The sequence below is a fragment of the Tenrec ecaudatus genome, chromosome 18, assembly GCF_050624435.1.
Source record: "Tenrec ecaudatus isolate mTenEca1 chromosome 18, mTenEca1.hap1, whole genome shotgun sequence".
NCBI classification, from domain to species: domain Eukaryota; kingdom Metazoa; phylum Chordata; class Mammalia; order Afrosoricida; family Tenrecidae; genus Tenrec; species Tenrec ecaudatus.
The window spans coordinates 29,311,609-29,336,618 of record NC_134547.1 but is presented as its reverse complement, the minus strand read 5'-3'; the positions used below and the strand labels follow the sequence as shown (position 1 = coordinate 29,336,618).

The following is a 25,010-nucleotide window of genomic DNA, read 5'->3' as shown; positions in this document are numbered from 1 at the left end:
CACACTTGTACATTTGTTGCCATCATCATCTCAAAACATTTTTTACTTGAGCCATTGGTATCAGCTCATTTTTCTCCTCCCTCCTTTCACGAACCCTTGATAATTTATAAATTATTATTTTTTTACATCTTAACACTGTCCAATGTCTCCCTTCATCCACTTTTCTATTGTTCGTCCATGGAGGGGGTTATATATAGAGCATTGTGATTAGTTCCCTCTTTCTCCCCCACCTCCCCCTTACCTTCCTGGTATCCCTACTCTCACTATTGGTCCTGAGGGGTTTATCTGCCCTGGATTCCCTGTGTTTCCAGCTGTGATCTGTACCAGTGTACATCCTCTAGTCTAGCCAGATTTGTAAGGTGGAATTGGGATCATGATAGTCGGGGGGCGGAAGCATTAAAGAACTAGAGGAAAATTGTTTCATCATTGCTACACTGCACCCTGACTGGCTCATCTCCCTGCGACCTTTCCATAAAGGATGTCCAGTTGCCTAGATGGGCTTTGGGTCCCCTCTGCACTCCCCCTCATTCACAATGATACTTTTTGTTCTTTGTTGCCTGATACTTGATCTTTTTTTTTTTAAACAATTTATTAGGGGCTCATACAAGTCATATCACAGTCCATACATATACATACATCAATTGTATAAAGCACATCTGTACATTCTTTGCCCTAATCATTTTCTTTTTTTTCTCTCTTTTCTTTTTTTACATTTTATTAGGGACTCATACAACTCTTATCACAATCCATACATATACATACATCAATTGTATAAAGCACATCCATACATTCCCTCCACTTAAGCCCTTTGCAGCCTGATACTTGATCTTATCAACACCTCGTAATCACACAGGCTGACCAACGCCAATATTTAATATTAAAAAAAAGACCTGATTTGCCATTGATTTAAAGAATACCCTTTATTGAAGTAGGGGCAGTATACCCCTGTTGAATAGTTGCCACCATAATGGTGGTACTTTGGTTTCAGCCCCACCTGCACGCCTGCTGCCATCAGCATTTTGTGAGAGTACATCTTTTGCCAATAACCATAAACACCCATGCAGAGAATAAAGGATATCTGAACATTAGATATCATAAACATCTCAATACATTTTGTTTTCCTTAAGAAAAACATGAAGAAATCACCGTAAATACTGCTTACAAAAATAAGTTCACAGTTGTGACAAGGCCCCCAAAGACGACTTGCTACTGGGGCTCCTCGGGCGGCACCACTTCCATGAGCATCTGCAGGTACATGGTCACGGGCTCTGAAAGGAGAACCAGGAATGGAATGCAGCCAAACGAAGCCTGGCATTTACGAGCCTCCCCGCCTGCCTGCCTGCCTTGAGCCAGCCTCTCACTGATGACTCTTGCTATGTAGGTGTGGATGGGGCTGGGGGAGGGGGCTGCCACCTCTGTCAAGCCCTGCCCAGCCGTGCTGAGAGATTGGACAGATGGACGGACCCCCTGGGAGCTGCATTGGTTTTTTGGAGGGAAATGCCTAACAGTATTGGCGCCGCCTGCAAAGCATTGATGGCTACCCAGCAGCTTTTGAGGGGAAAGTACGGATGCCTCCACTCTATATTACCGCTGGCTGGCCAAGAGTGGAAAGGCTCTAGGACAGCATTTAGCTTGGCTAAAGTTTCTACCAAGAAACAAAACCTCGTTTTTACCATTAGGTCAGTGAAATCAAATCCAAGTTCATTTCCAGAGGCCTGGGAGAAAATGCCCTGCTCCTGTGCTAGTGGACGTCAAAGGAGACGTGGTCAGAGGACGTGGTTGGACGAAGGAGATGTTACAGGGAAAAGAAAAACCCTTGGCAGAAATAATCAGCCATATTGTGACTTTCATCCCACTTTGTTCATCACAATGGAAACAGCCTCTCTCTCACTTGTTACGCCACTGTCAAAGTGCTGGCAGCTCAATTCACCAGCTGAAGAGACTGCCATGCTCCCTCTCAGGCCAGCTGCATTGCCCTCCAGCTGAGTTGGGTTGGGCTTTCACACTTGGAGTTTTCTCCCAAAATTGTATGTATGTGAATGACAACAAACCACACAAGAGCCCCCGCGGGAGTCCCTGTACACATGTGTTCAGACAAGATGAAGAGGCTGGCTGTTAGCATGCTGCTATGTCCACTGGTTACTGACTCGTCCACAGCCCAAGTCCTGCCTTTGAGGAATTCAGTGTAGGGGGAAGAGAGGCCAGGAGACACCGAGGGTGCTGGGAAGGGGGCCCCAAAGGCTTTTATGAATGGGCCTTCCTGCAATTGAGACTAGTCTAAAAGGACTGGGACTACAGTGTAGACAAAGACTTTCTTTGATGTGCAGGAGGAAACTGATGATCTACTTCAAGAGGCATCCACTGGGGACCCCACAGTGCACAAGTTTCCCCTGACACCTGCGTGGCAACGGGTGAGGGTGGGTGCTCGGTGACCTCCTTACACGTGAAAGTGTACTGGACAATTGTCATAGCAAGGAGTTAAGCCAGGTTGCCCAGTGGAAAGCAAGACCTGCGGCCTTGTAATCGGAAGGCTCAGGCCCAGGTCCCCAGCCCTGGGGCCAGTGCTGCCCCGTCTTGGGGGTCTGATACTGCTGAGCCCCTCAAGTGATAACTGCATATGCGCCAAATGACCACTTTGGGCTCCTATTCCTTAGAGTGATTGATGAGACACAGGCCACGGGTGGCCCCAGAGATGTGGCTGTGAGGTGTGGGTCTTGAGTCACCAAGAACAAGCTGAAATGGGCTGCACAGTGTGAGATGCCATGACAGGAAGGCTGGTGTCTGGGCTTTCTGATGGCAGAACGCCAGCCCTTGGCTGGATACTCACTTGAGATTCTCTGAGCCCAGCTAAACTTGTGATAGACAAAGAGGAAGTAAAAGATGAGGCCGCTGAGGATGAACAGGACGCAGTAGAGATACTCCAGGGCTGGCTCACTGATGATTGGGGCCAGCACCAAAAACACAGATATGACAGTCACCAGGATGGGAATGACAATGGGCACCTGTTGGCGGAGCAGAAGGCTGCGGTTAGCATCTGTTTTTGGCTTCGGCACTTCCACGATAGAAAAACAAAACGAAACACATAGCAACCAAGAAGATCACCATGCATTTCAAGTACCCCACACCCAATTTCAATCATTTCCAATATTCTGCCACAAAAAAAATAGTATTTGCAGTCAAAGCTGACAAAAATAAATACTTCATGAGAGAAACACAGCACTTCCTATTCCCACCGCTTGCTCCATGTTTTCCTACTCAGCTGCGCTAACACAGACCCACCGCCGTGGCGCCCAGTCCCACTCGTGGGTGGGTGGCGTAGAGTCAACTGTGGCTCCTGGTAACACCCCCGGTCCTGTACCAACCTCACAATTGTTTGAGCCGCTGTTGCAGTCATTGTGTCAGTCCATCTCATTGAGTTTCCTCTTCTTTTGATGCCCTTCCACTTTACCAAGCATAATGTCCTGGCTGTGGCAGTAACATAATCTACTGTCAACTTGAGGGTGGGGTGGAGTCTATCCTGCCTATCAGGTCGCAGCTTGATGACCTCATTTGGAGGCGCTAAGGAGATAGATGGCTCTCTGGAGGCCAGACCCACACTGCTTCATCTTCCTGCTGAACAGACACATGGAGCTACACTGATGGAGCGAGAGCGCTGGAGCTGGAGGAGCCACGTGGAGACCCGTGCCAGCACTGAGATGCTTCACTGCCACTGGATCCACAAGACTTTCCACCCACTGGCCAGTGATCTTCCTGCATTCAGCGTCATTAAATGTGTTTCATGAGTCTGAAGAGAACTTTATGGATTGGTGGTGTCAGACCTATGGGCTAATATTGGACTTGTGAACTGGACAGGGCTGGTGTGTTCTCAATCTACAGTTGCTCTTGTATGTAAAGCTTTCTTATACACATATGCGTGTCTATGAATTTGTTTCTCTAGTCTACCTGGACAGGTCTTTCCTGATCATATGCCCAAAAATATGTGAGACAGAGTCTTGCCATCCTCTTGTAAGGAACATTCTGGACCAAGACACATTTGTTTATTCTTCTACCAGTCCACAGTTCAAATGCATGAATGCTTCTTCAGTCTTCCGTATTCATTGTCCAACACTCACATGTGAACCAATTGAAAATCCCATGGTTGGGGTCAGTTGTACCTTCGTCCTCCAAGGAACATCTTTGCTCTTTAGCGCTTTCAAGAGTCTGGGGAGCAGAGCTCCCAGGGCAATACGCCTCTTGCTCTCTGGACCATTGCTTCCATGAGAATTGGTTGTGAGTCCAAGTAAGCCAACGGACGGAATCCCGACGTCGATCTTCCTCCATCACGAGAAGCCTGGGTGCATAGTGGTTACCCCCGTGGTTGGGCTACTAAATGCAAGGTCCTCAATTCGAAACAACCAGCTGCTCAAGAGAGAAAGATGAGGCTTTCTACTCCTATAAAGAGTCACAGTCTTGGACAGTTCTGCCCTGTCCTGTGGGGACACTGTGAGTTAGAATTGACTTGATGACAGTGAGTGTCTATTAGTCCAGTTGTGAGGTTTGGGTTTTTGTTGTTTGTTTTTAACAATTATTTGCAATCCACACTGAAGGCTGCAATTTTAGATTTTCATCAGCAAGAGCTTCTTGGCTTTCAATAAGCAAGATTGTATCATCTTCGTATCATGCAGGTTGTGTCTAAGCCCTCTTCTAATCCTGATGCCATATTCTCCAGCTTCTCAAATTATTTGTTCAGCATACAGATTGATTAAGTATGGTGGAAGGATACAGCCCAGATGCGCAACTTTTCTGAGTGTGTTAATCGGGGTAGAGAAATTCATAAACATGCATATGTGTGTAAGACCTTTATATACAAGAGCAATTGAATATTGAGAAAACATCACAGCCCAGTCCAGATCAAATCCATAAGTCCGATATTAGCCCATCTGTCCGACACCAATCCATAAGCTCTTCAGACTCATGAAACACATGCAATGACACCAATGCAGGAAGATCACAGGCCAGTGGGTGGGAAGCCTTGTGGATCCAGTGGCGGTGGAAGCATCTCAGTGCTGGCAGGGGTCTCCACGTGGCTCCTCCAGCTCAGGGCACTAGAGTAGCTCCATGAACCTTATCAGCTGCAATGTCCCCCAGGGAGTGAGCGTGCATCCTGCCTTCAGAGAGCTATTTATCTCCTTAGCGCTTCCAAATGAGGTCATCAAGCTGCAACCTAATTGACAGACTAAACTCCACCCCTTCACTCTTAATCCTCTCAAATCGACAACAGATTATATAACTACCACACTGATATAAAACAGTATGCCTTTGCTTTGTTTGAACAGCTGCCCCATGGTCTATGTACTGGTTATGAACGAGGACCATAATGTAAGTCTGGAATTCCCATTCTTATCAGTGTTATCCGTAGTTTGCTATGAGCCACAGTGTCAAAAGCCTTTGTTAATGAAACACAAGTAAACATCAGCCAAGATCTATCTGACATCACCATTGATATCCACCATATCACACCCTTTTCTGAATCCAATTTGAATTTCTTGAAACTGAATTATCTTCAGCAAAATTTTATTGCACGTATTAATGATATTTTTCCATAATTTTTGCATTCTGCCAGGTCACCTTTCCTTGGAAAGGTTAAAAAAAATGGACCTTTCAGCTAGTTTTCCAAATTTCTTGACATGGGTAAGTGTTTCCAGTGCTGCATCATCTTTTTAAAACATTTCCATTGATATTCTATCAATTCCTGAAGCTTTGCTTTTGGCTACTGCCTTCAGTGCATCTTGGACTTCTTAATCACAATGGTTCTTGGCTATCGGCTATCTCTTGAGGTGGCTGATGCCGACAGTTCTTTCTGGCGCAGGGACTCTTCTCCCTGACCTCTTCTTTGGATGCTTCTGGCGTCAACCGTTGGATATTTTACTGCAAGCCCAGAATCGTCTTCTCTAATTCTTTCTTGATGGATGCGGAGCATGTTCTTCCTTTTTGGATTGCTAACCCAGCTCTTTGTACATTTCCTTAGAATACTCTGGCTTCTCAAGCTTACCCTTTGAAATATTTTACTCGGCGCTTTGACCGCATCATTTTTTTCTTTGATTCTGCTACTCTATGTGCAAGAACAAATTTGAGAGTCTCCTCTGACTTCCGATTTGGTCTTTTGCGTCTTTCCTGGTTTGTAGTGACTTTGTGTTTTCTCCACGTGTATTGTTCTTGTCGCCATGCCACAGTCGTTAGCGCTCAATGTATCACATCTGTTCTTTTTGTTTTTTATTATTGATTGGGAAAAATACAAATATCATAGTATTCCATAGTTCAGTCACATCCAGCAGAACTGCCCATTTGCTACCACAGTCAGTTTTTACACATTCCTTTCCTACATGGACTCCTTGATATCATCATCTCCTCTTCACCCTGACACGACCACTTGCTCTCTATAGCTTCATCAGTCCTGGGTTCCAGTCTGTGCTTGAGACGTTCTCTCCATTCAGGTGGGATGTACTCAGGGTGTATTTTGGCTCTGGTGGACTTGTTTTCATGTTCTTCAGATTCAATCTGAACTTGCATAGGAGCAATTGACGGTCTTGTCCACAGTCGGCCTCAGGCCTTGCTATTTTTTTTTAAATTAAATTACTCATTTTATTGGGAGCTCTAACAGAGAGTGTAACATTCCATGGTTCAATTAGATCAAGCATAATTGTACAATTGCTACCACAATCAGTTTCCAAACATTTTTTCCCTCTTGGACTCTTTGATATGAGCTCCTCTGCCTAGGGAAGGATACACAGGAGCCCAGTGTGCTTCCTGCACAATTTCTAACCGAAAACAGCTCTAAATAATACGATCTAGTCTCAAAAAAGAAGAAACCAAAGCCATGGGAAGTTTGGGGAATTCAGCTTACCTTGATAGGTCTTTCCAGTTCTTTCCTTGTAAACCTCATGACAATGAGTCCGAGGATGGTCATGCCATAAAACAACCATGCAGCGAAACTGAAGTAATTGACTAACGAGTTGATGTCCCCGGGAATGATGTAGATGATAGCTATGATGCCCTAATGGAAAGAAGAACGGATATTCAGGCCACTGGTACATAGAACATTATCCTGATTGCCTCAAGGGAGACCGAAGAAGCTTTTTTTTTTTTTGCTGTGGATAACCTCATAGGGGAGAAAATTCTTCCTTTCTCCCCTTTTATATTTGGTAGATGTTAGTTATGCTTGGTGTTGTTTCTGAAAACTGACAGGACAACTGATCGCTGAAGACAAATGGTTGCATAAGCAAATGTGTTGAAGAAAGCTGATGGTGCCCAGCTATCAAAAGATATAGCAGCTGGGGTCTTAAAAGACTTGAAGGTAAACAAGCAGCCATCTGGCTCAGAAGCAACAAAGCCCACATGGAAGAAGCACACCAGCCTGTGAAATCATGAGGTGTCCCTGGGATCAGGTATCAGGCATCTAAGACCCATAATAAAACCATAACCAATATGAATGAGGGGGAATCGATCACAAGGATCAACTAGAACCCCCTCCCAGGGGGACAAATAATGGAAAGGTGGGTGAGGGGCAATGGAGGATGATGTAAGGTATGGAAAAAATAATCTATAACTTATCGAGGGTTCGTGAGGAAGGGTGGGTGGGGAAGGGAGGGGAGGAAATGAGTAGTTGATACAGGGGCTCAAGTGGGAGGAGAATGCTTTGAAAATGATGATGGCGGCATATGTGCAATTGTGCTTGACACATTAGAGGAACTATGGATTGTGATAGGAGATGTAAGAGCCCCCAATGAAAGTATAAAAAAAAAAGATAGTGGAATTCTCCCACAGACTTTTTGGAGTCCCCTCATATGTAATATATATATATGACTTACAGTCAAGAGGTATTCCTACCAAACCACAGAAACCTTTTATTAAGTAAAAATATCAAAATGTGCAGTTATTGTCTTGACAAATCCTCCATCTAGGTCGTTACACTTCTGAAGATGGTGTTTCGACCCTCTAACTAACCCATCTTGAAGAACCCTGCACTGGGCATTGTCAAGAGACTCCAACGTGTTCGTTTTCAATGTTCCTTGAGTTTGGGGAACAAAAAGAAGCCTGAAGGGCAAGATCAGGGCTGCAGGTTGGATGAGATTCTATGTCCCAATCAAATCCTCATCCAGCGGCACTCCGGTGCCTGCGAATGAACAGATGTGCTTTCATGATGGAAAGCACAGGCCTGGGCCAACTCTCAGGACCTTTTTAAAACTCCAGGGCAGTTTTCAGTTTTCTTAAAAATTCTTCCGGATAAGCCTCCATTTTGTCTTTCAAGGAACTCTATCAAGATTACTCCTTGAGGACAAAACAAAACAAAAACCAGTCAACTCGAGCTTCTAAGCTGATCTCTCTGCCTTAAATTGAACTACCCGACATTGTCCCTGGGAAGCTGCTGTTTGATCGGCCCTCTTGTGATGGATGAGAGAACTTGTCTGCAGCCATCCACTGACCTGGGAGACATGCTAAGGCATGTTAAGAAAAAAACCCACGCATGTATGAACAGGAACCTTAGTAGCATACTTGTGAACGGACCCTAATCCATTTGATACATACTCAGTGATACCTAACAGCAAAGTTCAAAAAAAAAAAAAAAAAACCCTGCTCGGTGTTCATGCCTTTGCTCACTAGTCAAACCCAAACCCCGACTTGAAAAGCCCTGTGCATGCTGAGAGTGAGCCGCCTGTCTCTTCTTGCTGAGGACACACTGGGGTGACTGACGCTGCCTTCTAAGCTCCGCTCTCACGCAGACAGCACAGAGTGCTTGAATTTGTGCACGACGACATTCGCCAGTGTGCTTGTTTTGTGTAAAAATATCGTCACCATGGCTCCAGAGAAAGTTAGCGATACTAGCAGTAAATTGAGAGGAAACTGATAACCGTGGTGGAGCTAAAGAAAGAAAACCCTGCAACATTTGAATCAGGCTGCCGCTGGTCTGACCTGGCAGTTGAGTACAACATGATCAAGTCCACATTATCAACATTTTTGAAGAAAACAAAAATGATTACAGCAGCTAATAAAAGGTGTGATCCCGAATAAAATGATTTTTTAAAGGTGTGAAATCATTAACTACGAAACAAAGAACCCAGACCATTAAAAAGGTTGAAAAGTTTCTGATAACTTGGGTAAATCAGAACTCAATGGCGATAACATACCCAAAACAGTGCTTTGTGAGAAAGCTGAAAGCCTCCATAGTGATTTAAAATACTGGAAAAATTAATCTATAAGTGTAATTTGGGGGCCTCCGAGCCAATTACTTGGTTATACATTATGGGAATAATATGTTCAGTTCTTGAACTTTTTGGTGTTCACACATGAATTTGGAATGAATTGTGTTCGACAACTGAGGTATCATTTATATGTTTGTTTTTATACATAATCTTCTCTTTCTCGCCACACACACCATCAGCTTCATAATTAAGAATTTCTCAGCAGCTGATAGTAAGGGCTCAAGTGGAAGGCAAATGTTTTGAGAATGATGAAGGCAACAAATGTACATATGCGTGTGACCCAATGGATGGATGTATGGATTGTGATAAGAATTGTATGAGCCCCCAATAAAATGATTTTAAAATTTCTCTTCCAGAGTTTTCATCACAGAAAAGCACCTGGTCTATGAAACATAGGCGGAGGCCATCTCGATCTGGCCTTGACCTGCACCTGTTACATGACCTAGATGGGTATTTCCACTGGGGCGTCTGTGTCGGCAGAGCAGTTGTGCCCTGGGAGGGTGCTGACACCGCTCCCTGAGACGAGGAACGTGTGCGGGGAAGGTGCACACACGAAGGACTCTCTTCCCCTCAGAAGATGTGGGAGGAACATTCCGGCTCCAGGTGCCCAGGAACCGTAAATCCTTCAAGGCCACGCACTGGCGGTTGGTACAGTTTGTCACCAGAGCGAGACAAACGTGGATGAAAGGGGCACAAAGGGCGCATGCTTGGGAGACTCGGCATCTCTCACAGATACGTTCAGAACAAGAGCTGAGAGGTGAGGTACCCCGCTGAATTGGCTTGCACTTTTTATATCCCGGTTTCACCTCGAGTAGCATGAGGCTCTGGCAGCGCAGTGGCTAAAGGGCCAGGCTCTCTCTGTTATTACTTATGAAATGTTCTCATTGCACCTAGTCTACTGTACACTGATTCACTAGTTTCAACAAGCGCAATCCAGGGACATGAATTACATTCTTTGACCAGGGTGACCATCCCATCCTTTTCTGAGTCATTCCTCCCCCGTTCCATAAACGCAATGCCTCATTGGTTTTCTTTAATTTTTAAAAATCATTTTATTGGGGGCTTGTACACGCTTATCACAATCCATAGCAATGCCTCTTAGGGTTCCTGTCTAATTTCTCTTTCCACTTGACCAGTTTCATTGACATGTAATCCACATGCCATTTGGTTCAACAGTTGAAATGGATTCAAGAGTTGGGCAGCCAAGAGCTGAGCTCCTAAGCAGAGTCGGCAGTTCAACCCCACCAGTCACTCCTCTGGAGAAAGGTGATCGGTTTTGCTTCGGCAAAGATTTACAACCTGCAAAACCCTCCGCGAAGTTTTACTCTGGCCTCGAAGGGCTGCTTAGTGTACACGGAAGGACTGACGTCGGTCCCCCTGAGGGCGAGGGCTCCCTGGGGTCTCTGGACCCCAGTGAAGGAGCCCTGGTGCAGTGGGTGTGCTGCTACCTGCAAGCTTTGCCATTTGGAGCCACCAGCGAGCGGCTCCGACCTCGGCTGACTTTCTTCTCCCGCAAGCAGCTAGTGTGGGAAACGCCCCGGGCAGTGTCACCCTGTGCGCAGGCTTGCCCTGCGGCAGGGTGGCCTCGTGGCGGAGCTTGCTTTGGCTCGGCTCGTGTGGCTTTCTGCCACGAGGGAGGGGTTCACGGGGACTCCATACTTACATAAAAGATGATGGCGGGGGCTGGAGTGAGGCGCCGGACGCTAATGTAAGAGAGGGCTTTCAGCATGTGACCTTCCCGACCCGCCACGTAAATGAGTCTGAAAAAGAAGGCACGTGACGTCAGCCTCACCAACGATGCCACAGCGGACGCAAGGGGCTGCAGGTGAGCCTGCTCACCTGCCGGGAACGCGGCTTCGGGAGGTGAGAGGGCTCTGGAGACAGGAAGGGAGGAGTTACGTGCATCCCGGTGCAGGGACGTCACCAAAGCCAGTAGAGGGAGAAAGGGGCTTGAGGCTTAAAGCTGGGCAAGAAGCAAATGGGAAAGTTAGTTCAGAGCCAGGGTTACTCCTGGGCCAAGGGCCTGGCACCCCCCTCCCCCTCCTCACTGCCATCTACCTGAGCCGATGCTGACTCAGAGTGACCCTGCAGGACAGGGTAAAACTGCCCTGTGAGTTTCCAAAACTGGACTACTTCACAGGAGTAGAAAGCCCCATCTTTCTTCCTCAAAGCAGCTGGTAGTTTCAAACTGCTGACCTTGTGGGTCGCACTATGCCACCAGGGCTCCCCTCGACACTTCAAGCAGTACAGAATCTCCACACTTCAAAAAGTACTAAGACAATTCAGACTGAATCGGAAGAAACATGCAAGTGACATCGTTCTCTCCCCAAGAACTGGCAATTCAGCAACCTGAAAGATTTCATCTAAAATATTAGAGAGACCAGGGAAAGGACAAATAGACAATTTCTCTTTAGAAGTGACGGTTTATTATTTTAAAAGGAACCCTGGTGATTATGTGTTGGGTGGCTAACCACCAGGTTAGCAGTTCAAACCCACCAGCTGCTCCATATGAGGACGAGGAGGCCTGCTCTGGTAAAGATTCAAGTCGTGGAACCCAAGGGGCAGTTCTCCTCTGTCCTGTTGTGTTGCTATGAGTCAGAATCAACTTTATGACAGTGAGTGTGGTTTAGATTTTAGTAATTAAAAGGTAATAGATAAGTTAACTAGATACAAAAGAAAACAAGATGTTAGAAATGCGGAGGTAAAAAAATGGAGATGGGAAATTAAGAGGGAAAACATACATGGGATGGCATGAGGCAAGATTCAAAATCAGCAGGTAGCCTTGCAGAATTGAAACGGGCTGTGAGCCTTCAGGAGGAGGCCTGGTGGCACAGTGGTTACACATTTGGCTGAGTAATACAAAAGGTCAAAAGTTCAAAACCACCAGATGCTGCACAGGAGAAAGTGGGGGCTTCCTGTGCCCATAAACACTTAGTCTCAGAAACTCATTTCTACCCAGTCCTATGGGGTCGCTATGAGTTGACGTCAACTCAAGGGCAGGGAGTTTGGTTTGGGGTTTAGTGAACACGTGGGGCTGTGCTACATGACATCAAGAAAACACGCTGAGCTACAGACACTGTAGAGGGAGAAGCACCAGCCAAACATCTTCAGGACGGCTGGATTCAGAAAGGGGACTACAAAATGGGGCATTCTGAACAAGGCAAATGTCTCAGGAGAAACCATATCTCCCGAGTGATGTGAGTAATCGAGTTTCAGATTCAAATTCTAGGGGGTTCAACTGTGGGGCAGTGTGCGACTCTTGGAATCCGCAGAGAAAAAGTTAAAACGGGTTTGAGGTAGGCCACGGTTTCAGTTTCGGTTCCAGGTTCCTGGTCACTGATGCAACACATCACCTGATCCACCTAACCAATGGGACACCGCCTGACATCACCTGATCCACCTAACCAATGGGACACCGCCTGACATCACCTGATCCAACCTAACCAATGGAACACATCGCCTGATGGCGCCTTAGCCAATAGAGTTCAAGTGACAGCCCACCAGTGACTGACCAATCAGGAAAGCACTCATGAACCTACTCACCAATCACCGCTGGACAGTGCTGGCGCCAGAAGTTTTCTCCAATAAGTTTAAAGAACAGCAACCCTGGACCGCCCCTTGTCCCTGGACCTATAAAAGCCCGGGGAAGCAAGCGCTCGGGGCTGATTCCCTTTAGACCCTGGGTCCTTGCTGTGCCGGGCCCTTGCTCGAGCTAGCTAATAGACTCCTTTTGCCGCTTTTGCATCTCAACTGGTCGTGCTTATTGTATGCGCCCAAAGTAGGCTTACCTTCCTTGCCCAAATCTAACACAACTATCATTCAAGACCAAAGGAAAAATCAATGTTTAGATAAGCAAAGACTGAGGCACGACTCCAAATGCTCTCTGAAAACGAGGGGAGGATCTCTCATGAAACTGAACTCAGTTGTAGCACGCTGCAGGAAGGAAGGAAGGCAGAAAGCAGTAAAACTTGTTGCTATGCAAACTGGATCTTTAGATGTTTAGTGACAGAAGGGGTAGGTTTATGAACAGGGTGTTACTAATACGCTAAAACCAAAATCCAGCAAACTCCACTGCTATGGAGTTAATCACCCAGATTGACCTTCATCTTTCTCCCATGGAGCAGCTAGTGGCTTTGAACAGCTACCTCTGAGGTTCGCAGTCAAACAGTGAGCTGGCAGTGCCCCCCACATTGCCAGACATGATGAACATGGAGCAGCCTTCCAAGGAATGGAGGAGCATTTGGGGTATGATCGATTCTATTCATGTGATGTTTTCAGAGTATCACTAAAAAATTAGAAATATAATTCCCATGTCGGTAGCTGAAAAGAGAAACTTTGATGGATTATTAAATCAGGATACAACCATTAAAAACCCCCAATAATAATAATCCTGTCTTCAAAGTCAATACAAGGATTCACATCAACTGTGAAGAGCCCCTCTGGTGGGGTGTCTTCAAAGAAACACAAGTGGAAGCCCAATAATGATTTTTTTTTTAAGTTGAAGATACAAAGGAGGGGCCACAGTCTCAAGACTTTCAGAGCAGAGAGAATGGGAGGTGTGAAGAGGGGACATTCCCACTGAAATAAGGAACAGCCCAACAAAAAGGTGACAAACCAGGTGTCCTTGAAGCACAAGGCAAATACCAACAAACCCATGGCCACCGTGGGAGATGCGACTCATACATGCTTGGTGATGATATAAACATACAGAAGCAATTGTGAGAAGAAAATAAACCCTCCCTGCCATCCAATTGCTTTCCCATTCATATGGGACAGAGTAGAATGGCAGCCCGTGTGGGCTTCCAAGAAGGTAAGCCTTTGTGGGAGCAGAAAACTTCAGCTTTCTTCTGCTGAGCAGCTGGTGGTTTCAAACTCCTGACCTCATGGTCAGAAGCCCTACATTTAACCCATTATGCCACCAGGGCTCCTTGAAGTAATTGTGGAATATATTTTATTGTTAAACCCATAGGAAACAATGAGAAAAAATGCAATCAGCCAAAAGGAGGTCCTAAAAATTCCAAAGAATTGCTATTAGAAAGATCACATACTCCGACTACAATCAGCGAAATTCAAAGCCTGGGATACAAAGGTCCCAGGCAGCAAGCACATTCCCAGAGTAAGGTGGTGAAACAGGGGAAAGGACGGGGGTAGGAGTGGGAAATGCTTGGATGAAAGACGATACTGTGAATTCACTCTTTAAATTCTATCCACTCTACTGTTGCCGGGTGCTCTCCAGTCAGCTCCGACCCTCAGCCACCCTCTACGCAGCAGAACCAGACCCTGCACAGCCTCGTGCCATCCTCATGATGGTTCCTGTGCCGCGCCCGTTGATACAGCCACTGTGCCAATCCATCTTGTCGAGGGCCTTCCACCTTTTCTCCACTTCTCCACGTTGCCAAACGTGATGTCCTTCTCCAGGGACTGGTCTTTTCTGACAATATGTAAGATGAAGTTTGCCATCCTTGCCTCTAAGAGCACTCTGGCCGTACTGCCAGCACAGATCAATTTTCCCTTTTAGCAGTCCATAATGCTCTCAGCATTCTCCAGCATTACAATTCAAGTCAATCAATTCTTCTCCGGTCTTCCTTATTCAACGTCCAACCTTCACATGCACATGACCCCATGGAGAAGACCATGACTTTTGTCAGGTGGGCTTAGTCCTCAAAGTAACATCCTTGCTCTTTAATATGCTACTGGAAACTGAGTCTCAGAAACCCAGAAGGGAAGTTCTACCCTGTCCTATAAGCGTCACCCAGTCAGCATTGGCTCAATGGCCGTGAGTTTAGGTTTGGGCTTTTATTGATTGTACATAGGCATTCAACTATGTGGGTCACAACAACCATGGATTGCCTCGTGAAGAACGAGAGCCCCAGAAGACCTTCGGGTGCTCATGTAGAAACTTCTTGTGGATAACGAGGCAATTATCCATACAGAACAAGGGACTATTGCATGGTCTAAAATCAGGAAAAGTATGTGTCAGAGTTTCACCCTTCCATCATACTTACTCAATCTGGATACTGAACAAACAGCGCGAGAAGCTGGGCTACATAGAGTTGTGAAGCAGGACTGGGGGATGGCTCATTACCCCAGTGCCACCTGCAGATGACACAGCCTTGCTTGCTGAAAACAAGAGGAACTGAAGCACTTACTAAAGATCAAAGACTGCAGCCTTCAGTGTGGCTTTCACCTCAACATAGAGAAAACAAAAATCCTCTGTACCAACAGACAACATCATGATAAACGAAAAAATAATTGAAGTCATCCAGGATTTCATTTTTCTTGGATCCACATCAATAATGGAAGCGGTTGTTAAGAAATCAAGTGATATATTGCATTGGGAAAATCTGCACAAACCCATTTAAAGTGGTAATGTGTAAGGATGTCATTTTGAGAACTGACTTATGCCCTAGTAATTTCAATCTCCTCCCATCCATGTGAAGTCTGGCAATGAATAAAGAGCATTAGAGAAGAACTGATGCATGTGAACTATGGCATGGACAAAGGAGCCTGAAATTACCATGGCCTGCCAGAGCAACCAGCGCTCTGTCTTGGACAGTCAGAAGGCTCCTGAGAAGACAGGATGGCAAGACTGACTCATAGACTTTGGACACATCCCAGTCCTTGGAAAAGGACATCCTGCTTGGTAAAGCAGAGGATCAGTGAACAAGCAGCCCCTCCAGGAGCTGGGTAGACACAGTGGCTGTGACACGGACTCCCACATGACACGGGTGAGGAGGATACAGGATGGGCTGGCCTTCCATTCTTTTAGACTGGGAGCCTTATGAGTCAGAGCCAACTACAGCTACAAACATGCATATTATAAACACAAATGAAAAACGAACTGCTGCCAATGCCAGCTCGTGGCGTGGAGTCGAATTGGGCTCCATGGGGTTTTCCGTGACTGAGCTTTTGGAAGCAGACTGCCAGGCCCTTCTCCTGAAGGTATCTTTGGAGGGTCTCTAAGTCATGTTCAAGTCCAGTGCCCAAGCCTGTCCACACCTTTCTTGCTATTTTCCTGTGTCAATTCGAGCTACATCACTTCTCTGGACTTCAAGTTCTCACCTTAGGTCAGGAGGGGCTTCGCCTGGCAGAGCCCTGAGGGCTGTAGAAGGTTGTCTTTCTCCAATGTGAGATTGGCCCTGCTGCCTGCTGCCCACCCTGGTGGAGGTGTGGCCAGGGATGCCCTACCTGCCCGCGGTAAAGCAGGACCCATTGGCAGCACCGATGGTTGAAAACGCCACAAAGAGTGGGACGACCCACGAGGCGGGATAGAGAACTCGATCCCCAAACGTCTGGTGAGAGAAGAAATGAATCATCAGGGTCTGTCCCGGGCCCCAGGAGTCCCTGATCCTCAGAAGCCACTGCTCTTAGAGGTGCTGGGTCCCCACAGCCCCACTTGGGAGGGAAACAATTTCCCACTTCTCAATCCTATACGTTTTCTTCCACTCCTTTAGCCTTGCTTTCTCTCCCTCCTCAGCCACCCCTTCTCATAGACCTCATGGTGCCCCCAACTACATTTCCTCCAACAGCCCATCCTGATCCCTCATTCTCTGTTTCCACCTCCTTTCCTGTTGTACCCCAACTCTGTCAGACCTCTAGTTCATGAACCCCACTACCTTGTCCGCTGTCCCTCATGCCCCTCCCTCTTGTCCTGGAGTCTCTTTCTTTAAATTCCACAGGCTGTTCTTATAACCAAGGAGCCTTGGTGGTGCCGGGGATGGTTAAGCATTGGGCTGTAAGGTTAGTGGTTCAAACCCACTAGCCGTTCGCTCCTCAGAAGAAAGTTGAAGCTCTCGGGCCCCTTAAATATTTCCTCCTTTGGAAACACGACATAGGGTTCCTATGAGTTAGAATCAGCTCCATGGCAGTGATAGTATTGTCGTCACCTCCTTCAACTTTCTTGCACTTTCTTTCTCCCTTGCACTTGTCCAAACTCCCAACGCAGGTGAAACCCAGCTCTGCTCTCCACCTCTACCTGCTAAGGGGCTCACAGATGTTGTTGGCCTCTCACATGAGGTTAGGACAGCTCTAAACTGTCCACTGTCCTAACCTCCTGAAATTTTATCCCCCACGGCCTCTCCTGCCCCGTGAGGCATTTCACCTTGCCTGGTCCCCCTCCCAGGAGCCATACTCTCCCACCTGCGCCCCTGGCCCCCACCAGCAGAGATCCCTGGGGGCACTCACCACAGCCACAGCCGGGGACTGCAGGAGTTCGGTCGTGGTCATCACCGTGAAATAGGCAACGTTCATGAGGATGTAGCACACCGTCACCAGTGGAATCCCAATGATAATGGACAATGGCAGGTTCCTGGGAGGATCCGTGGCACAGGAGCCAGGGTCAGACCAGGACATCCCGGGAGACTCCTGAGATTGTGGTTGTATCCACCCTGCTCTCCCACCCACCCTAGTGTGCCCTCCCTGTGTTGGGCTGAAGTCACAGTGCCCTTTGAAAGTCCCCCACCCCCCACACAAGGTAGGAGTTTGTGGAACATTTTCAATGTGATATTTTCCATGAAAAACTCGTAGACAGTAAAACTCTCTAGTGCAGTAAAATGCAATTGTTTATGAAACAAAAAGCCAGAACTAAAGGGAGGTGAAGGGTCCCTGGGGGAGGGTGTCAATGGTCAATGTGCTTGGCTAAATGAAAGGCTAAAAGTTCAAGTCCTCCCAGAAGCACCATGGGAAAAAAACCCTACTGATCTTTCCCCCCAAAATCAGTCACTGACAAGTCCATGAAGTTGGAATCACCTCTAGGACGTGTGGTTTTTAGGGAAGTTATTGGTCTGCGTTCACCTTAGCAACCTCCCCACTGCCCAAAGCAAACCAAACCCTAGTCAGTGTATGATGTGCGCATAAAAACATGCTCTCTCCCACGTGTCTGGGAGTGGGTCATGACATTACGGGAAAGCAGTTCCACACTTGTTTGGGGTTTTTTTTTTTTGGCCAAGAGAAGAGACATAGGCTTGCCTGTTCACTGCCTCTTGCCCTGACTCAGCTTTGTTACCTGAAAGGATTTTTAAGTTCTTCTGTGATATAATTGAGTTGATTCCTAGAGAGATAAAAATAACATGAGTATGAGCACATGATGCTAAATGAAATAGCACTGTATGGTCCTATTTATACAAGAATACTTTTTTATATACAGAGACCAGTGTTCATCGGCGTCCAGGCAGCGGAAAGGAGACGTCACTGTAGCTCAGAGTCGTGTTTGTTATCTTGGGTGATGGGGAAGCAGCACTGAATGGGGGTGTGGTAAGCTCAGCTCGACCAAGGTCAATGGCGGCCCTAGGAAGTACCCAAGAGGAAATGATGTTTGTGCGAAAGAATTTGGCAATGCGATGAGCAATAGCTGAAGCCTGCGTGTATGACCACAACTAATGTCTATGCATCTATGTGTACATGTGGTTATAGGTGTGTGCATGAGTGTGATCATATCTAAATGGATACATATCTCCAGGTATGTGTGTGCTGACATATCTATTCATAGAGGACACGGTTACATATATTCCTCAGGTATAACCAAAAGCCTTACAAGCTTGGTTTTCTGGGTTTAAAGGCAGAGGCCCTTCATGTTCCTCTGCCTCCTAGCGACGTAAGTGGTGTCTTGAAAGTTTGCAAACAGTCATCTAGATATGACGACTGGTCCCTCTCACGGGAGCGAAAGAAGAAGGAAGCCCAAGACTGAAGCAGAAACTAGTGTACACAGCTAAGAGTCCGCACGAACCCGACCTAACTCCCCTGGGCCCAGGAGACCTCGATGATGCCCACCTGCCACTGCGGGCCTGGCAGCGACAGCAGACGGAATTGGAGGAAAAGGGGACCAAGACCTCAATGCTTTACAACAAGGAAACAAATGACAGACTTCCTGGACCCGGTGACTCTGGAGGCCACTTCAAGGTTTATGCTCTGCCTTACTCTTAATTAGCTAAATTAGATGGACTCATTAAAAAAAAACACCTCCTGTGAGTACAGTGCTTCTTTGAAAAGTCCCTTATGTGAGATGAAATGGTCAACGATGACTTGAAATCCGAGACGGGAATATGAGAGGCAGGGAAGCTAGATGCACAGAAACGCATGAACAACTGGGACGGGACTAAAGAGGGTCACCGACGTCAGCACACACCTTGCGTCGCCAGTGTTGACTGGGGCCCTAAACTGCGTGTCAACCTCCGCTGAAAAGACAAGAGGCTACTTAGGACAAGGAAGAGATTCTTCCCCATCGAGAGAATTCTCCTGCGGAGACCCCAGGTGATTTGTTGGGTGTCTTTCATGGGAATTGCATGAATTTTCAAGAATAATTGGGGGTGGAAGGAGAATAATTGGGAGCAGCGAATGGCCAAGGCAGTTTGAAAACCAGAAGATTCTGTGCCTGAAGAGGTGTTGAGATTCAAAGCCTCTGTGGAAGAAGCTCAAAACCACCAGCCACACCAGACGAGACAGATGGGCCTTTGGTCCCCACAGTGACAGTCTGGGAGACTCCCAGGGGAAGCTTTGCCCTGTCCGACAGGCTCCCTGTGTGTCGGCATGGGCTCAACACATGAGTGTGGTTTTGCTTGCTTTTTACGTCTTCTCTTTTTGTAGAGGAGAGAAAGACTCCTATCTCAGATGGCCATGTTTCTTTCAAAGACAGACCCTCTTCTGGAAACAGAATACTGAATGAAGGGCATGCTGGTCAAGTGTTAGGGCAGCCTGGCTGCCTCCAGGTCGCCGAGCCTGCTGTGGCCCAGTGAAGCCTCACCCCGGCACCCCTCAGAGAGAGGGCAGTGACCTTTGTGCTCAGAGGGGGGGCAGCAGGGTGAGGGCACCGGCGCTTAATGAAAGGGAGGTGAGACGTTGCCTCTAGGCCCCAGAAAGCAGAGTGAACCGTTGCCTCCCATGTGGTTTCCACTAAAGATGCCGGGGGAAGCCCTCCACCCCCAGCCTGGGCTGGTGTTCCGGGCCTCTTACCATCCGTCGTAGGCCCAGAGCCCGTTATAGAACGCCAGGCTGATGGCTCCCACCGTCACTTTCGAGCCCTCAAAAGAATTTTCGAAATTCTTTGTGTTTCCTGTAATCAAGTCAGACAGTGAGTAGCTGCCTGGTCAAAGTCAGCTGACCAGACCTGGGCTGTGCATGCATCCATCCTCATGGGACAGAGAATGGGGAAAAGTGGGAAGGAAGGATTCGGGGGGGGGGGGGGTTCTTGCCACACCGCCAGAGCCAGGCTAACTGAGCAAGAACGCTCGCCTGTGCCTGCGCGATGCCCCGTCGCCTGCTGAGCCGGTCACCTTGGGCCAGGAGGACCATGCCGCTGATGATGATGATGGCTACTATCACCAGCTTGGCTGCCGTGAAGACGTTCTGCACGTAGCTCCCCAGCCGCACGCTCAGCGCGTTCACCATCGTGATGAGCACTAGAGAGGAGTGAAAAACAAGGACCGGTTGGGGTTCATGGGGCTCAGCCTTGCCCTCCTTTCTGAAAGCCCTGGAAAGACTTCGTGAGCATCGGGCTGCTATAACGCCAATGGCTGGCAGTTCAAAGCCACGGGCCACTGAGCATGAGAAACTGGAGGCTGTCTGTTTCCATCACGATGCACAGTCTCTGGTGGCCATGGGTGGCCGTGGAGCAAGCGTCTAACTTCCATCTCCAGCGAGGCCTCCCCGACCTCCGGCGGCGAGCTGAGCGCTGAGAGGGCAGAGCCAAGCAAGGCGTTGTAAAGCCTTTGAGAGCCCTGATGGTGACCTTTGAAATCCAACAGGCCCGCCCCGGGTGTGCTGGGGACGCGGGAGGCCCGCAGCCAAGAGCGAGGCGCCCCAGGCCGCCCTGCGTGTTGGGACCTGGGAGACCCGGGCCAGCGTCCTCTGGGTGGGGGGCTCTTGCAGGACTACTCACGGATGGCGGCGGCGGCCAGGCACTTCACCACGACCTGGGGCGGCTCGCAGCCCGCATAGAAGGGCGCGGAGACGTACTCGGAGAAACTGAGGCAGATGATGGCGAAGGAGGTAGGCTTGATGACGAAGAGGCTGGTCCAGGAGAAGAGATAGGCTGGGATGGGCCCGAAGGCCTCCATCAGGTACGGGTATTCACCCCCCGACTTGGTGATCATGGTGCCGAGTTCCGCGAAGCACAAAGCACCTGGGACATACAGTGAGGTGTCTCCTCTCTTCCGGGAGAGCCCTGCTCACAAGCCTTCCACCCCCACCCCAACCTCGCAGCCCTCTCCTGGAACCACCCTGAGCCCTGGCCGTGGGGCTGTCGGGTCACAGCCAAATCCACAGGCATTTGCTGCGTGGACCGGGGACCAGTAGTCTGCCCCTCGCTGCCCTGTCAGGGGCCGGGCCTGTTACCCAGCGTGGCGAGAATCCCGCAGGCCGCCCAGATGATGAGGCAGGGCCCCACGGCTTCCGTGTTGCTGAGCACAGACTTGGGAGAAATGAAGATGCCCGAGCCGATGATGGTGCCCACGATGATGCAGATGCCGCTGATCAGGCCCACCTGGGGTGTGGAGGGAGAGAGAGGGGGCAGGATGGATGAATGCTGCCCCTTCCCTCCTCGCCCTGCAGCCACCCGCAGCCCCAGTTGCGCTTGTGACCAGGGCAGCAGCTGCAGAGGCATGTCCACCTGCCCCGGTCAACCCCTCACAGCATCGTCCCCAGTGTGCAGTGCGGGGAACTGAGGTGCAGAAGGGACAGGTAGCTGTCAGGTGCACAGCAGGGTGCACAGCAGTGAAGGGCAGACCTGGCCCAGCTCCGTGCTCCTAAAGGTGCAGAAGGGAACAGGCAGATTCAGCAAACAAACCCCTAGCGAGAATGGCCCTTGGGACACGTCTTCCCAAAGTGGAGAGTGACATCAGGGCTTGGGGGGTTCCGACTAGAGGGGTCACATGGGGTGAGCAACAGAAGCCTGTCAGGGCAGAAGCACAGGGATGGAGCTTCCAGATGCTATTCCAGGCATGTTTGGGGGAGTGGGGGTGTTGGTGGGGGTGGGGTGATTCCTAAGAGTAAAATCTGGCACAGGCTCACAGAGGATGACTCAGTTTATATGAAGAGTAGGAACAGGTCAAAAGTAGCCATGGGGCTAGAAGCCATGGTGTGGGCCCCTGGAGTGACTGAAGGGAGCTTTCTGGATGATATAAAAACCCAACTGCACCCAAGAGACCCAAACCCAAGTCTTGGGCCATCACGCTGACTTCTGCCCCAGAGGCTCCAGGGGTGTGGCGTCCTGGCTCCGTGAGGTTTGCTTGCCTGTCATTGGCCCAGTAAGTCTTTCACCAGAGTTTTCTTCAGCAGGACCCCTGGGTGGCTTCAAACTGCCAACCTTTGGGTGAGCAGTCGATTGAAAACTACTTGCACCCCTCAAGAACCTACATTACTACATATCAGACAATACATTTCTTAAGGGATAACGTGTCCACACAGGCCCCGGCTCAGAATGCCAGCCTCTCTAGGATCGGAGGCCTGATGAGGAGCCTGAGGTCAGGGGCCAGAGATCACAGGGAGATCCTGGAGGGCCACCCCAGAGCTATGGCACACAGTGTGGGATGGCCCAATAAGCAAGGTAAGCACAGGCTTTCCTGTGCTTTTTCCTAAGCTGTACTGAGCAACATTCTCTACACATGAGTTGCCTCCTGAGGCCTGTGCCCTGGGCACGCGTGGAGTCCTGGCCTCTGAGCTGCACCTCCAGGGTGCGGGGGCGCTCTCCAGTCTGCAAACTCCCCGGCTTTGTTTTGGTTGGTGTGGCAGTTAGGTTTCATGTCCACTTGACAATGTGTGAAGTGTGGGGTAGAATCCATTCCGTTAATCGAGTGCCTCCTTTGGGGTGTAGCCTTTTTACAAGAGACCGTGAGAACGTCTTTCTCTCTTGCCCTTCACCTTCATCCTTGCTGAGACTCTGCCTGCCTCCAGGGATGGCCCCACGTGGGCCACCTGCCGCTGAGAGCTGCCATGTTCCCACCAACCTTGGATCCAGGAGGGTCAGCTCCCACTGGCTTGTGATCACCCTGCTCCAACCTGCACCGTTCTTTACCATTGGCCTGCAGCTGTGTGAGTCTGAGGAGGACTCTGCCTAGCATTAGACGACAGACCGGAGTTGGACTCTAAGCAAGGTCTGCAATCTTAATATAAAATTACTTCTTGATATAAAGTTCTTCTGTATACATATGTGAGTGTCATTAGTTTTCTTTCTTAAGATGACCTGGCCTAACACCATTTGTGACTCGGGAGACCCCACGTATCACAGAATAGCACCCCTTCGCAGGCTTTTCCCGGCTGTCACCTCAAGGCCGGTGAGTTTGCACCTGGAACCTTTGGGCTGCCAGCCATGTGTCCCACCTAGGGACTTTTGCTATGCTCCCTTAATGGCTTCGGCTTCCACAGCGTCCTCCCCTGGGCTGACAGCTGGGCCTTGGGGCTCGCCAATGGTCCTCCAGTCCTTCCTCCTGCTGGGCAGCTGCACAGAGCTGAATCTGTGATGAGGTCTACACCTCCCGGAAGCTGCTTCTCCTAGGCTCTGCCATGCTCTGGCTTGACTCAGCTGTGCTCACCATGTGGCCCCAGGACAAAACGTTGGAGCAGTTGTTCCCAGGGAGACTCAGACATCAAAGGGTCCTTCCACACCACCTCAGAGTCCATTGGGCTGAGCAAATACAGGGCCCTCTGGAATGCTTGCCCAAGGCAAGAATACATGTATGGATTAATTCCCAAATAATATGCTGAATTCACAGGAGGGTCAAAACAAGGTAAGTCCAAAGAAGCATTCCTTTAAGAATTAAAAAAAAATCACTTCTTTTGGTTAGTCACTAGGGACTAGACGGCACTTCACTCTGGTATGCCTCATTATAACACCCTCCCTCAATCTATGAAGACCACCTTACCTGTTTCTGAAGACTTGTGGTCTTGGGTTCTGGATTCTGGACTGAGTGTTCATCCTCTCTCCTTTTCCTCAGGCTTGTTTCCCCCATGTTTCTGTCCGACCGGTCCTCAGAAGCTGAAAGGAGGGCCGGGGCCATTCAGCAAATGTGTGGCTGACACAATGTGAACGGGAACCCAGCCAGCTCTGGGATGTGGCAAAAGACTCCAACAGCCCACAGTAGCTCCGACTTTAGGTAAGGATGGGCGTTGTGTTCGGTAGCAGAATAGGAACTAGGGGTTGTCTCTCTACATGCTAAGGCCTCCCTCCCAGCTTTACATGGAGTTGGAAGACGATCAAGGCTAGAGGACATGCACAAAATTCAAGCCTTGGAGACAGGAAGCCAGTACACCAATCTAGGCCAGGTGGGCTTGACTCATCCAATGGGTCAGCCAGTACCGTGGACCATGCCTCCCAGCAGAAAGCCCCCAAAGGCTGAAACTTAGAGCCCACTGCCGTCTTTTCCAGCTGCTCCCCAGGTCTCCGCTTGTGGGTGTGCAGTGCCCTGAGGATGCCTATGTAAAACCCGAAACTTCTTCCATCCTTTATAAAAAGCTCCCTTGGATCACAAACCAGGCTTAGTGTGAATTCTTTCTTGTGCAAAGCCAAGGACTGAGGCATTTCTCACCCAAGGAACCTAGCATTCAGTCCCTTAGTAACTCTTCAGTCCTGGGACGAAATATTAGTCATTGATCTTAATTCTGCTCAGGCCACAGGAAACGGAGCTTTGGGCCCACTCCCAAGCCCACAGGCCTGTTAATACCTCCTAGCCTCCGGCTGCCAGGCTTGAAAAGCAATTTACCTCCCTGGTAAATTCGCAAGTCACATATTTTTATAAATGAATGCGTACACCAGAATATGCACTTAAATGTAAGGAAGAGTTC

General features: G+C 48.7%; 1 protein-coding gene across 1 annotated transcript; it reads right to left on the bottom strand.

Moving 5' to 3' along the window:
• Positions 1–1,206: 1,206 nt before the first annotated feature.
• SLC7A9 (solute carrier family 7 member 9) lies at positions 1,207–24,178 on the bottom strand. Its single transcript, XM_075537113.1, has 12 exons — positions 24,092–24,178; positions 21,567–21,714; positions 21,112–21,354; positions 20,507–20,632; positions 20,187–20,286; positions 18,244–18,288; positions 17,424–17,547; positions 16,428–16,531; positions 10,903–10,999; positions 6,884–7,033; positions 2,828–3,002; positions 1,207–1,268 (listed from the first exon to the last, which is right to left on the bottom strand). Exons 1-12 carry the CDS (start codon positions 24,176–24,178, stop codon positions 1,207–1,209), a joined length of 1,461 nt encoding a protein of 486 aa, XP_075393228.1.
• Between the last annotated feature and the right edge of the window lie 832 nt (positions 24,179–25,010).